This window comes from Vitis riparia, chromosome 7 (genome assembly GCF_004353265.1).
Source record: "Vitis riparia cultivar Riparia Gloire de Montpellier isolate 1030 chromosome 7, EGFV_Vit.rip_1.0, whole genome shotgun sequence".
NCBI lineage: Eukaryota > Viridiplantae > Streptophyta > Magnoliopsida > Vitales > Vitaceae > Vitis > Vitis riparia.
In genome coordinates this window covers 3,466,126-3,480,589 of record NC_048437.1, presented here as the reverse complement: position 1 = coordinate 3,480,589, position 14,464 = coordinate 3,466,126, and the positions used below count along the sequence as shown (strand labels likewise).

The 14,464-nt window shown below is 34.8% G+C and overlaps 3 protein-coding genes across 3 annotated transcripts; all 3 read left to right on the top strand.

Moving 5' to 3' along the window:
• The first annotated feature begins 628 nt into the window (after positions 1–628).
• On the top strand, positions 629–2,477 carry LOC117918574 (cytochrome P450 71AU50-like). The gene is made up of 2 exons (XM_034835322.1): positions 629–1,613; positions 1,685–2,477. Exons 1-2 carry the CDS (start codon positions 744–746, stop codon positions 2,297–2,299), a joined length of 1,485 nt encoding a protein of 494 aa, XP_034691213.1. The 5' UTR covers positions 629–743; the 3' UTR covers positions 2,300–2,477.
• Positions 2,478–7,719: 5,242 nt separating this feature from the next.
• Positions 7,720–9,480, top strand: LOC117918575 (cytochrome P450 71AU50-like). The gene is made up of 2 exons (XM_034835323.1): positions 7,720–8,713; positions 8,785–9,480. Exons 1-2 carry the CDS (start codon positions 7,844–7,846, stop codon positions 9,397–9,399), a joined length of 1,485 nt encoding a protein of 494 aa, XP_034691214.1. The 5' UTR covers positions 7,720–7,843; the 3' UTR covers positions 9,400–9,480.
• A 1,253-nt stretch (positions 9,481–10,733) lies between these two features.
• LOC117917896 (cytochrome P450 71AU50-like) lies at positions 10,734–12,604 on the top strand. The gene is made up of 2 exons (XM_034834360.1): positions 10,734–11,685; positions 11,830–12,604. The coding sequence occupies exons 1-2, from the start codon at positions 10,804–10,806 to the stop codon at positions 12,442–12,444; spliced, it is 1,497 nt and encodes a 498-aa protein (XP_034690251.1). The 5' UTR covers positions 10,734–10,803; the 3' UTR covers positions 12,445–12,604.
• The last annotated feature ends 1,860 nt before the right edge of the window (positions 12,605–14,464 follow it).

Below are 14,464 nucleotides of genomic sequence, written 5' to 3'. Positions count from 1 at the left end.
GAAAGAAAAATCAATATATATTTTTTAATATTAAAAAAATTAAATATTTTGATTTTTTTCTATTCAATAAAAAATTTAAGAAATAAATAAAAAATTCATAAAAAATAAAAAAACAAACAATTTGAAATCAAGAGGAAAGTTGCTTTCAACAAAAAAAAATTAAAAAGACAAACATCACTTAAGAACTATAATATTAAAAAATGCTAATGAATTTTAAGGTATCAATTAAACTAAATATTTGATTTATTAAATTAATGTAATAAGATTTAAACTATTGAAAACTATCAAGGGCACAAATAAATAGGATTATGGTATACAATGACAACTAATTGACGGTGACTTTTTAAGAATTATATATATATATATATATATATGTGGATGATCATTGTGAATTCAGGATGACAAAAACGTTACTAACAAAATGTGGGTGTGTCTTAAATGAATTGTTAGATATATACTTCCAGAGAACCAGTCATTGATGACTTTTAGGCTGAGGAATGATAGTGAAATCTTCTACATCACAAACACACATTGGTATTAACTAAATTCCATTTTGGCTTTTGTTTTGTCTTGGATCTCCATATCACATATAAATATTCCAACTGCACCCCATCCTCTTCACAACTCTAAGCCCATAGAGAGCTTGTCTTCTACATTCAGCTACACCAGCTGGTAGCTCTACCATATCTGAGAGAGCATAAAAACCCTACTCCTGAATTCGAAAGCGATCAAAACCACCCACCATGGCTTGGATATGGACTGCACTTGCCCTGATTGCCATTGTTTTTCTCTTCAACATGATGAAAAACAAGCATAAGAGGCTGCCTCCTGGCCCTAGAGGGATCCCAATTTTGGGCAATATGCATATGTTAGGGAGCTTGCCTCACCGAGCTCTACAAGCTCTATCCAAAAAGTATGGCCCCATCATGTACATGCGGTTAGGCTTTGTGCCCGCCATTGTTGTTTCTTCCCCTCAGGCTGCCGAGCAGTTCCTGAAGACACATGACCTTGTTTTCGCTAATAGGCCACCCCATGAGTGTTCAAGGCACATGCTATATGATGGAAAGGGCATATCGTTTTCGGGGTATGGCCCTTATTGGCGCAGCATGCGCAAGCTGTGCACCTTGGAGTTGCTCACCAGCCGTAAGATTAACTCCTTCAAGCCTATGAGAAGGGAAGAGGTTGGCCTGTTGATCAAGTCTTTTGAGGAAGCTGCGCGAGCTGGTGCTGCAGTTGATGTCAGTGCCAAGGTTGCGTCGCTGAGTGCAGACATGAGTTGTAGGATGGTATTTGGGAAGAAGTACATGGACAAGGATCTTGATGAAAGGGGATTCAAGGCTGTGATTCAAGAGGGAATGCAGTTGGCTGCTACTCCTAATATTGGTGATTACATTCCTTGCCTTCTGGGGCTTGATCTTCAGGGTCTGACAAGGCGGATAAAGGCAACGGGTAAGGTGTTTGATGACTTCTTTGAGAAGATCATTGATGAGCATATTCATAAGCCTAAGGAGGAAGGACAGACAAAGGACTTGGTCGATGTGATGCTGGACTTAATGGGATCTGAAGAGACTGAATACAACATCCAACGGGCCAACATCAAAGCTATATCTTTGGTAACCATCTATATATTGAACTTACATTGATTTAAGCATGATGTATAAAACTGAGTTCCCTTGTAATACAGGATATGATGGCAGCCTCCATGGACACTTCAGCAACCACGATTGAGTGGGCACTTTCAGAACTCATCAAGCATCCACCGATGATGAAAAAAGTTATAAATGAGTTGGAAAAAGTGGTCGGCATGGAGAGAATGGTGGAGGAATCAGACTTAGAGAGCTTGGAGTACCTGAACATGGTTGTGAAGGAGACCTTGAGGCTCCACCCGGTGGCACCTCTACTGATCCCACATGAGTCCATGGAAGACTGCACAGTTGATGGCTTCCATATACCCCAAAAATCTCGTGTAATAGTGAATGTATGGGCGATAGGGCGCGACCCCAATGCATGGACTGATGCAGACAAGTTCCTGCCAGAGAGGTTTATGGAGAGCGATATAGATTTTCGGGGGCAGCACTTTCAATTTATCCCGTTTGGCTCTGGTAGAAGAGGTTGCCCCGGGATGCAATTAGGCCTCACCGTGGTTCTGCTCGTGCTGGCGCAACTTGTTCATTGCTTTGATTGGGAACTTCCAGATAACATGTTGCCAAGTGAGTTGGACATGACTGAGGAGTTTGGCCTCACATTACCAAGGGCCAAGCATCTAGTGGCTATTCCTACTTGTCGCCTTCACAAATGATATAATCTCTGTATCATTGCCAACTGAGTTCCAATGTTGAATGTGAAATATGAATAATAACGCTTTTATGCTTTATGTAAAACTACAGTATCTGCTGCAAAGTTGGATCCTCTTACTTTGGTAGGTCATTGTATTGCTGACCAGAAAATCAAAATTCAACTTAGCATTTAATGATTTTCATCTGGTAGTTGATCAGTGAAATAAAACTTAGTTCTGAGTTCGCATTTTTAGCCACTTAGGTCCAACTGACCATCGTGAACTGATTGGGAATTGTTATATATGCATATAACCCTAAAACTTAATTATCACGGTCAGTTTTCAGAAGAACAAAATATTTGGGTAGCGATACTAATCGTTTAAACAGATGAAAACCCGAAACTTGTCGTGATTATTTTCATAAAAACATGACTCTTACGCTGGAATGGACCTAAATCTATATAATATGCAGCAGGCATCAACTTAACATATAACTGTGGTCAACCCTAATATAGGATAAATAACTTTCCGTATTCATTATAATGCACTATCGTTTGAGAGTACTCAACAATGTATAAAATGAATTTTAATCTGAGTTACATGCTGTCATTTCTTTATTTATTTTGTAGTAACACCAACCTGAATTGAGAATATCAAAATGATAAAGATTGTGATATCTCAGGTGGTATAGAAGAAAAAGTTTATAAAGTTATATATATGCATCAACTTTTATATATTTATCATATAAATATGCTTTAAAGTTGTGAAAGTCTTTTAAATCCAAATAAGACAATATCTATTTTAAAAGATAGTTGTTAATTTGAATGATATCAAAATCCAAAAGTGATATCTCTAATTTAGCCCCACAATCTTATAAGATGAAACAAGGATAATTGTGAGGATGTTGTATTTACATAAAAAGTGATTGTGATATCTCACATTGAATTCCAATACATTAATTATGTAAATCAACATTATATCTATATAAAAGGTGATTTTTATATTCCACATTGGATTTCTATTAACTATGTAAACTAAAGTTTTTAAAATCAAATCGGATATTGAATTAAAAAAGTTATCGGTGCATAGTTCACTGATTAGACCAGTAGTTGAACCATGGTCGAATCAGTGACGTCATAAATATATATTTTATATTTTATTAAAATTAAAATATTTAAAATATATAATTAAAAATTAAATAATATTTATAATATTATTTATTTATTTTTATATAAATGTATTAATGGCTTAAATTTATTAAACAAAATATATACAATATTTAAATATGAAAATATATTCAAAATGGTTAAAAAAGAAGAATTCGTATTTAAATATGAAAATAAATTGAAAATATATATATATTATTTTTGAAATAGCCTATGTAGTTGTTTTCTGTTAAATATTAACACAAACAAGGATGGAGCATAGTGGAGTAGTGATGCTCATAGAGCTTGTGGTCCATGATTCAAATATAAGTTCATTTTTGCTTTTAACCCTTTACCTTATCCCACATTGGAAGTAAGAGGAAAAATAAAGTGCTTCATAAACTTCTTCCCAACGAACCTAAGCTCGGGGTTCAAGCCAAGTGGTTGTTGGGCCTTATGACATAGCCTTGGGTTAAGGGCCCATTTTGTAAGATGTAAGATGGGTGTGGACATTTAATATTGGGCTATGGAGAGAATATGACCCATTTTGTCAACAAAAAAAAAGGATAGGCAATTAATGTTGGACCGTGAGGGAGTGGCCCACTTAGTCAGAAAAACCGGTCCAATTGATAGTCGGGCTACAATGTAGCATACTTACCACATTTTGTAATACTTCCTCTTCCCAACTAACCTAAGCTCGGTCAAGCCAAATGGTTGTCGGGTCTTATGGCACAACCTTTGGTTAAGGGCCCATTTTGTAAGAATATTGGGCTATGGAGAGAATATGACCCATTTTGTCAAAAAAAAAAAAAAAAAAAAGGGCAGGCAATTAATGTTGAACCGTGAGGGAGTGGCCCACTTTAGTAAAAAAAAAACCGGTCTAATTGATAGTTGGTCAAAAGTCATGGGCTACGATGTAGCATACTTACCACATTTTGTAATACTTACCTCTTCCCAACTAACTTAAGCTGGGCGATCAAGCCAAGTGATTGTTGGGCCTTATGGCACAGTCTTTGGTTAAAGGCCCATTTTGTAAGATGTAAGATGGGTGTGGGCATTTAATATTGGGCTGTGGAGAGAATATGACCCATTTTGTCAAAAAAAAAAAAGGGATAGGCAATTAATGTTGGACCGTGAGGGAGTGGCCCACTTGGTAAAAAAAATCGGTCCAATTGATAGCCGATCAAAGGTCACCGGGTAGCATACTTACCACATTTTGTAATGGGGTGGATTAATAGTCCCAATCATCTATACTAGGAAAAATAGTAAAAAATAAAAATAAATGGAATCTGATCATCAGTTCTCTATGTACCTTACTGCTAAACAGAAGGGCACAATCTGCTTCGATCTGCATCTCAATGTATTTCTCAGTAACACAACAATGCCCACAGAAGGTAATGTTAGAAGAAACAAGTTCTCACTGTTTAAATATGCATATAACCTGAATGTCATGGTCAGTCTCAGAAGAACATGATGTTTGATCAGCTGTGATCAAAACGATTTCTCCTGCTAGTATTTAGCTTTGATGATTATTTGTGTAGGAAGTCAAGACAAATCTCTCAGCTAAGCTCTAAATATATAGAACTTAAAATTAAATATTGCTTAATACTTTCAAGTGTTAAGTTGTTTGCCTTTTAATATTTTATTTTTTAATTAAATATTAAAAAGTGAAAGAAAAATCAATATTTTTTTAATATTAAAAAAATTTAATATTTTGATTTTTTCTATTTAATAAAAAATTTAAGAAATAAATAATAAATTCATAAAAAGTAAAAAAAAACAAACAATTTAAAATCTAGATGAAAGTTGCTTTTAACAAAAAAATTAAAAAGATAAACAACACCTAAGAACTATAATATTAAAAAATGCTAATGAATTTTAAGGTATCAATTAAACTAAATATTCGAATTATTGAATAAATATAATGAGATTTAAATTATTGAATAAAGGTATAAACTAATAAAATAAAATAAAATATCTATACAATGACAACTAATTGACGGTGACTTTTTAATAATTATATATATATGGATGATTATTGTGAATTCAGGATGACAAAATGGTCACTAATCAAATGTGGGTGTGCCTTAAATGAATTGTTATGACAACTAATTGACGGTGACTTTTTAATTAATTATATATATATGTGGATGATTATTGTGAATTCAAGATGACAAAAACGCCACTAACCAAATGTGGGTGTGCCTTGAATGAATTGTTATATATATACTTCCAAAGAAAATTATAAGGGGACTGGAGCCAGCCATTGATGAATTGTCAGATATATACTACCAGAGAAAATTAGAAGGGGTCTGGAGCCAGCCATTGATGACTTCTAGGCTGAGAATGATAGTGAATTTTTTACATCACTGAGATAGTTTATGCGGACCGGAGCCAGCCATTGATGACTTCTAGGTTGAGAATATAGTGAAATCTTTTACATCACTGAGATAGTTTATGCGGACCGGAGCCAGCCATTGATTTATGGTAACCGGAGCCAGCCATTGATGACCTCTTTTTTATTTTATGGTAAGGCCAATCTGATTTGAGAATGCCAAGAGGATCAAAATATATATATATAGTAACAAAAGTATGACTTCTTTTTTATTTTATGGTAACCGGAGCCAGCCATTGATGACTTCTTTTTTATTTTATGGTAAGGCCAATCTGATTTGAGAATGCCAAGAGGATCAATATATATATATATATATATATATATATATATATATATATATATATAGTAACAAAACTTGTTTGCCTTTTTAATATTTTATTTTTTAATTAAATATTAAAAAGTGAAAGAAAAATCAATATATTTTTGTTTAATATTAAAAAAAGTTAAATATTTTGATTTTTTTTCTATTCAATAAAAAAATTTAAGAAATAAATAATAAATTCATAAAAGATAAAAAAAACAAACAATTTGAAATCAAGAGGAAAGTTGCTTTCAACAAAAAAAATTAAAAAGACAAACATCACCTAAGAACTATAATATTAAAAAATGCTAATGAATTTTAAGGTATCAATTAAACTAAATATTTGATTTATTGAATTAATGTAATGAGATTTAAACTATTGAATAAAGGTATAAAGGAAGAAAAATCAAAACTATCAAGGGCACAAATAAATAGGACAACTAATTGACGGTGACTTTTTAATAATTATATATATATTGACAAAAACGTTACTAACCAAACGTGGGTATGTCTTAAATGAATTGTTAGATATATACTTCTAAAGAAAATTAGAAGGGGACTGGAACCAGTCATTGATGACTTCTAGGCTGAGGAATGATTGTGAAATCTTCTACATCACTAAGATAATTTATAGGGACCGGAGCCAGCCATTGATGACTTCTAGGATGAGGAATGATTGTGAAATCTTTTGAGATGGTTTATGTAGCTCAGCCATTAGCTTGGTCAATCTTGATAATTTCTCCTTGGTCGTGTTTGGTTACCGAGAAATACCAAGAAATGAAGCTGCAGGCCGAACTTGAGCCATCTGTTTCATGATTCAATCCTTAATTAGCAGCCATTGAGGCTTTATTTGTTCTATCATAAATGTTTTTATGAATATTAATAGATTGAAATTTAAATATAAATAAAATGCTTTAACAAGTAGTTTTTGCCATGTGTGAACAAAAAATAATTTTTGAAAGAAATTTTAGTAAGAGTTAATTAATCAAATTTTTATTTTAAAATCTTATATATAGTGATAGGCAAGGATGAGCCAAAAAGGTTGACCTTCGAATTAATCATCTTATTAATGAAATTAATTCCTCTTATGGGATTTAAAAGCACTTAAAATCTATTTACAAGTGATTTTAAGAAGACTCAAAGCGTTTCCTAATAATTAAAAGTACTTTCAATTACTTATAAAAATTATATGCTTAACAAACTTTTAAAAATTAAGTAATTAGTTAAAATGATTATTTGAGAATTACTTGATAATTAAGTAATTAATAATCACTTCATAATACCAAAACACTATCAAAATACTAATTTTTTAATTCATACCAAAACACTTTATAATTTTTTTAAAAGCATTTCAAACCCATATCACTGGAGACTAAAAATCCTCATAGGATAATGACTCCCAAGTTAAAGAATTGAAGCAAACCTGTCTTTTACTTGTTGAAAGAGTAATCTACATTGCTTACATGAAGAAAACGATGGACATTGAAGTTAAAATAGATCCAATGATCACAAACACATTGGTATTAACTAAATTCCATTTTGGCTTTTGTTGTCTTGGATCCCCATATCACATATAAATATTCCAACTGCACCCCATCCTCTTCACAACTCTAAGCCCATAGAGAGCTTGTCTTCTACATTTAGCTACACCAGCTGGTAGCTCTACCATATCTGAGAGAGCATCAAAACCCTACTCCTGAATACGAAAGGGATCAAAACCACCCACCATGGCTTGGATATGGACTGCACTTGCCCTGATTGCCATTGTTTTTCTCTTCAACATGATGAAAAACAAGCATAAGAGGCTGCCTCCTGGCCCTAGAGGGATCCCAATTTTGGGCAATATGCATATGTTAGGGAGCTTGCCTCACCGAGCTCTACAAGCTCTATCCAAAAAGTATTGCCCCATCATGTACATGAGGTTAGGCTTTGTGCCCGCCATTGTTGTTTCTTCCCCTCAGGCTGCCGAGCAGTTCCTGAAGACACATGACCTTGTTTTCGCTAATAGGCCACCCCATGAGTGTTCAAGGCACATGCTATATGATGGAAAGGGCATATCGTTTTCGGGGTATGGCCCTTATTGGCGCAGCATGCGCAAGCTGTGCACCTTGGAGTTGCTCACCAGCCGTAAGATTAACTCCTTCAAGCCTATGAGAAGGGAGGAGGTTGGCCTGTTGATCAAGTCTTTTGAGGAAGCTGCGCGAGCTGGTGCTGCAGTTGATGTCAGTGCCAAGGTTGCGTTGCTGAGTGCAGACATGAGTTGTAGGATGGTATTTGGGAAGAAGTACATGGACAAGGATCTTGATGAAAGGGGATTCAAGGCTGTGATTCAAGAGGCAACGCAGTTGGCTGCTACTCCTAATATTGGTGATTACATTCCTTGCCTTCTGGGGCTTGATCTTCAGGGTCTGACAAGGCGGATAAAGGCAACGGCTAAGGTGTTTGATGACTTCTTTGAGAAGATCATTGATGAGCATATTCATAAGCCTAAGGAGGAAGGACAGACAAAGGACTTGGTCGATGTGATGCTGGACTTAATGGGATCTGAAGAGACTGAATACAACATCCAACGGGCCAACATCAAAGCTATATCTTTGGTAACCATCTATATATTGAACTTACATTGATTTAAGCATGATGTATAAAACTGAGTTCCCTTGTAATACAGGATATGATGGCAGCCTCCATGGACACTTCAGCAACCACGATTGAGTGGGCACTTTCAGAACTCATCAAGCATCCACCGATGATGAAAAAAGTTAGAAATGAGTTGGAAAAATTGGTGGGCATGGAGAGAATGGTGGAGGAATCAGACTTAGAGAGCTTGGAGTACCTGAACATGGTTGTGAAGGAGACCTTGAGGCTCCACCCGGTGGTACCTCTACTGATCCCTCATGAGTCCATTGAAGACTGCACAGTCGATGGCTTCCATATACCCCAAAAATCTCGTGTAATAGTGAATGCATGGGCGATAGGGCGCGACCCCAATGCATGGACTGATGCAGACAAGTTCCTGCCAGAGAGGTTTATGGAGAGCGATATAGATTTTCGGGGGCAGCACTTTCAATTTATCCCGTTTGGCTCTGGTAGAAGAGGTTGCCCCGGGATGCAATTAGGCCTCACCGTGGTTCGGCTCGTGCTGGCGCAACTTGTTCATTGCTTTGATTGGGAACTTCCAGATAACATGTTGCCAAGTGAGTTGGACATGACTGAAGAGTTTGGCATCACATTACCAAGGGCCAAGCATCTAGTGGCTATTCCTACTTGTCGCCTTCACAAATGATATAATCTCTGTATCATTGCCAACTGAGTTCCAATGTTGAATGTGAAATATGAATAATAACGCTTTATGCTTTATGTAAAACTACAGTATCTGCTGCAAAGTTGGATCCTCTTACTTTGGTAGGTCATTGTATTGCTGACCAGAAAATCAAAATTAAAAGTCTTGCTCAATTGAACTTAAGAAGGAAGAATATGGAACTTAGCATTTAATGATTTTCATCTGGTAGTTGATCAAGTGAAATAAAACTTAGTTCTGAGTTCGCATTTTTAGCCACTTAGGTCCAACTGACCATTGCCTGGTGATAGTCCTGAAATGTATTAGGATTGTGAACTGATTGGGAATTGTTATATATGCATATAACCCCAAAACTTAATTATCACGGTCAGTTTTCAGAAGAACAAAATCTTTGGGCCGTGATACTAATCGTTTAAATAGATGAAAACCCGAAACTTGTCGTGATTATTTTTATAAAAACATGACTCTTACGCTGGAATGGACCTAATCCTATATAATATGCAGCAGGCATCAACTTAACATATAACCGTGGTCAACCCTAATATAGGGTAAATAACATTCCATATTCATTATCATGAAATGAATTGACATTTCAATTCATTTGAGAGTATTCGATTTGATGTTTAGCATGAATTTTAATCTGAATTACATCACTGTCACTTCTTTTTTATTTTATGTAAGGCCAATCTGATTTGAGAATGCCAAGAGGATCATATATATATATATAGTGACAAAAGTTGATCCAATGTAGCATGATTAAGAGTTCGTTATGATCTAAACTACGTAAAATAACCACAAAAATGGAATCTCGGCTCCCTATGTACCTTATTCCTAAATGCTGAAAAGGAAGGAATATAAAACAGAAGGGTCGCAATCTGCTTTGATCTTCATCTCATTGTATTTCTCAGTAACACAACAAGGCACATGGGATGATGTTAGAAGATAGGAACAAGCTGCTGCCACAATTAATATTACACAAGAAACCAATAAAAAAAAATATATGGTAGTTTTGTCAGGATCATAAGTTCTATCAGTGTGAGGATGTCCTTTAATCTCAAGCTGTAGCTCACAATTGGTGCCTTCCAAGGTTCACGGTATGAAATCAACCATGAGTCTTTTTTGGTAGTAATAAAACAAATCTTGAACTAAAATATTTTCTTCTTACAAATTAATCCTTGAGTCTGTTGCTGATTGCCCAGATGAGATCCTTAAATCAAAACAACCTTAGATATAGTATTAACCATGCATTAGCATTGATATCACCTACATTTTAATTTGTCTCTTCTGTTTTGCCGTTCAATATTCCCAAATCACACATAAATATCCAAAGTACTGCACCCTATATATATATATAGGGGGATCGCCTTCTACATTGAGACCAGCTCCGCCATGGATTGGTCATGGATTGCACTTTCACTGATTGCTCTTGCTTATGTTGTTCGAGCATTGCTAAACATAAGCAAGAACAAGCATAAGAGATTGCCTCCTGGTCCAAGAGGGATCCCCATTTTGGGAAACCTTCATATGCTAGGTGAGTTGCCTCACCAGGATCTCCTTCGACTCGCCAAGAAGTATGGCCCCATCATGTACATGCGCTTTGCCCTGGTGCCCACCATTGTGGTCTCATCCCCTCAAGCAGCTGAGCAGTTCCTCAAGACGAATGATCTTGTTTTTGCTGGAAGGCCACCTCATGAAGGTTCAAGAATTGTATCCTACGACCGAAAAGGCATATCATTTACAGACTATGGTCCTTATTGGCGCAGCATGCGCAAGTTATGCACCTTGGGACTACTTAGCAATCTCAGAATCAGTTCTTTCCAGCCCCTGAGAAGAGAAGAGCTTGACCTCTTGATCAAGTCCCTTAAAGAGGCTGCCCTTGCTCGCACTGCTGTTGATCTCAGCGCCAAGATTTCATCCCTCAGTGCAGACATGAGTTGCAGGATGATTTTTGGGAAGAAGTACATGGACAAGGATATCGACGAGAGGGGGTTCAAAGCTGTGATTCAAGAGGGTATGCAATTAGCTGGAGCTCCTAACATTGGTGATTACATTCCTTTTGTGGCGCCCCTTGACCTTCAGGGGCTGGCTCGGCGCATGAAGGCTATTAGCGAGGTGTTTGATGCTTTTTTTGAGAAGATCATTGATGAGCATATTCATGAACCAAAGGAAGAAGGGCAGACAAAGGACTTAATAGATGTGATGCTAGGCTATATGGGATCCAAAGAAAACGAGTTCCAAATTGAAAGGTCTAATATCAAAGCCATAGTTTTGGTAAGCATACATACATTGATAATCCACATATCAAAGCCATGTGGGAATGCTTCACCTTCTTGTTAATTTCTGCATGCCTAATTCCATCATTATCAACCTTGAAATCGAGCTTCCTCTCAATACATATGTTGTCTTAATTTTCAGGACATGCTAGCAGGATCTATGGACACGTCAGCCACGGCAATTGAGTGGGCACTTGCAGAACTGCTCAAGAACCCAAGAATAATGAAGAAAGTCCAAGAAGAACTGGAAAAAGTAGTGGGCATGGAGAGGAAGGTGGAGGAATCAGACCTAGAGAGCTTGGAGTACTTGGACATGGTTGTGAAGGAAACCTTGAGGCTCCACCCAGTGGCTCCTCTACTCATCCCTCATGAGTCCTTGGAGGACTGCACAATCAATGGCTTCCACATCCCTCAAAAGTCCCGAGTCATGGTAAACATATATGCCATAGGGCGAGACCCTAATGTATGGACTGACGCAGAGAAGTTCCTCCCTGAGAGGTTCATCGGAAGCAGTATAGATCTCCGTGGACGCGACTTCCAACTCATCCCATTTGGCTCAGGCAGAAGAGGGTGCCCCGGGATGCAATTAGGCCTAACCGTGGTTCGACTGGTGCTGGCTCAGCTGGTCCATTGCTTTGATTGGGAGCTCCCAAATGGGATGATGCCTTCTGAGTTGGACATGACCGAGGAGTTTGGCCTCACAGTGCCGAGAGCTAAGCATCTTCTGGCCGTTCCCACTTATCGCCTTCCCAACTGATAAATGATCTCAATCATGGTTCTGTTGATACCACTCAGTATTTTTCCTTTTTCTGGTTTTCTGTCTCCATAAATTCTCGAGAAAAAGGTTATCCTACCTTCTAGTACGATACTGCTTTATTTATAATGTTTTAAGAAATCAATGGGTTATTATTTTTAATCTGACATCATAAATATATATATTTTTTATATATTATTAATATAAAAAATAATTATAAAAAGTCATATATGTATATATACTTACAATTAAAAAATCAAAAATATTTCACCAGGCTTTCCACCGTGTCACCATTACAATTTTATTGGTTAAAAAAATAAAGATTAATAGATTAAAAAATGAAATGATGCTAAATTTGTAAATCAAATTATTTTTATTTTTAATTTTGAAAAATAATTTTATATATATACATATATAAATATTCTTATTTACATGATGTTTTAAAAAGAATGTTATTTTTATAATAAAAAATAAAGATATTTTTATTATAAATGATTTTTTTATAAAAATAAAATGAAACGTCTTAATCAAATAATTTTTTTAATAAAAGTGGTTATAAATTTTTTAAAAAATATATCAATATTTATGAATCGAATTAATATAGAAAAATATTATTAATTTATATAAATATGGTAGGGAAAAATGATATGGAAGAGTTGGGCTTTGGCCTGAGATTCTCGATTGAGTCCAGGGCTTGGGCCAAATCAAGAGCTTGAGTTTAAAAATTTAGCCCAAACTGTTTCTTTCAGAGATTGGGCTAGACTTAGATGCGAGGCGGGCTGGATTTGACCCAAAATTGTCAGTTTTGAGGCATCAAACCAAATTTACATCCCTAAGTTATGCACTTTTGATCATTTTTTTATTCAGTTTTTTTTTTTTTTATCTTTGAAATATCTCTTAGAAAATGTACGTTTGTGTGGAAAAGATTTTGACTTAAAAATTGCACAGCCTGGTACTATAACATTAATATAAATGATTAATTTGGAAATTTTGTATATACCGCTAGAAACTTGGAGCTTGTTTGGATACTATTTTTAAAAATCATTAAATTGTTTTCTTTTTTTTTTTTTTTTTAGAAAAAAATATGTTTCTCAGATTTTTATTTTTTTTTTACTAAATTTTTTGCATTATAGAAAGTATATAGTGTAGTTATAGAGAATAGGTACAAAAAAAAAAAACATTTTTCATATTTGATTTACCAAAGATAAGTATATTTCACAAAAGCAATTAAGAGCTTTTTTTAAAAGATGGGTTTTTAAGAATTATTTTTAAAAATACTGCCAAACAAACCATTAAATTCTCTTCAAGGAAAAATAAGGTGCTATCATTTAAACCATTATATATATATATAATAGATAAGATGCTATTTTTGTTGTTTCCCATCAAAATAAAATAAGAAAATTATTTTCTTCACCATCATAGAATCATTATAAATACCATATATAACTCATTGTTACCATAAAAAATAAATAAAATTTATCACCAATACCATTTGGGGTAAATCATTTAATATCATATATAAACTTATATCATGTCTATATTGTTTCCAACTATATAATATTGAATTGTAGTTATAAATATAGAAAAATTGTAGTATAACTTCACAATTATAAATTTTGATGCATGGACGACTTGACAAAGTTGTTAAACATGAAAACTTCATCTTTATTCTATTTGCTTCTCACTCTTTTCCTTGTTTTCTTATACGGTATATTATTTATTTTTCGATCTTTTCTTTATTTTCTCGTACGGTGTATTATCATTTCTTTTCGTAGGGTAGTTATATTGATAGTTGAAAGAACCAAAATTTTGTCACTCAAATCATCTAAGCCATGTTTGGATTGAATGGTTATAAGTGATTTTTTTTTTTTTAAAGTTTATTGTGTGTTTATATATATTGAATATATTGAAATTTTTTATCAAAGGGTATAGGGTTTGATTTTTGCATTTAGAAGTAGAAATGGTTATTATTGATTTGTGATTGGATTTTATATATGATAAATGTAAATACTTGGTTAAAAAT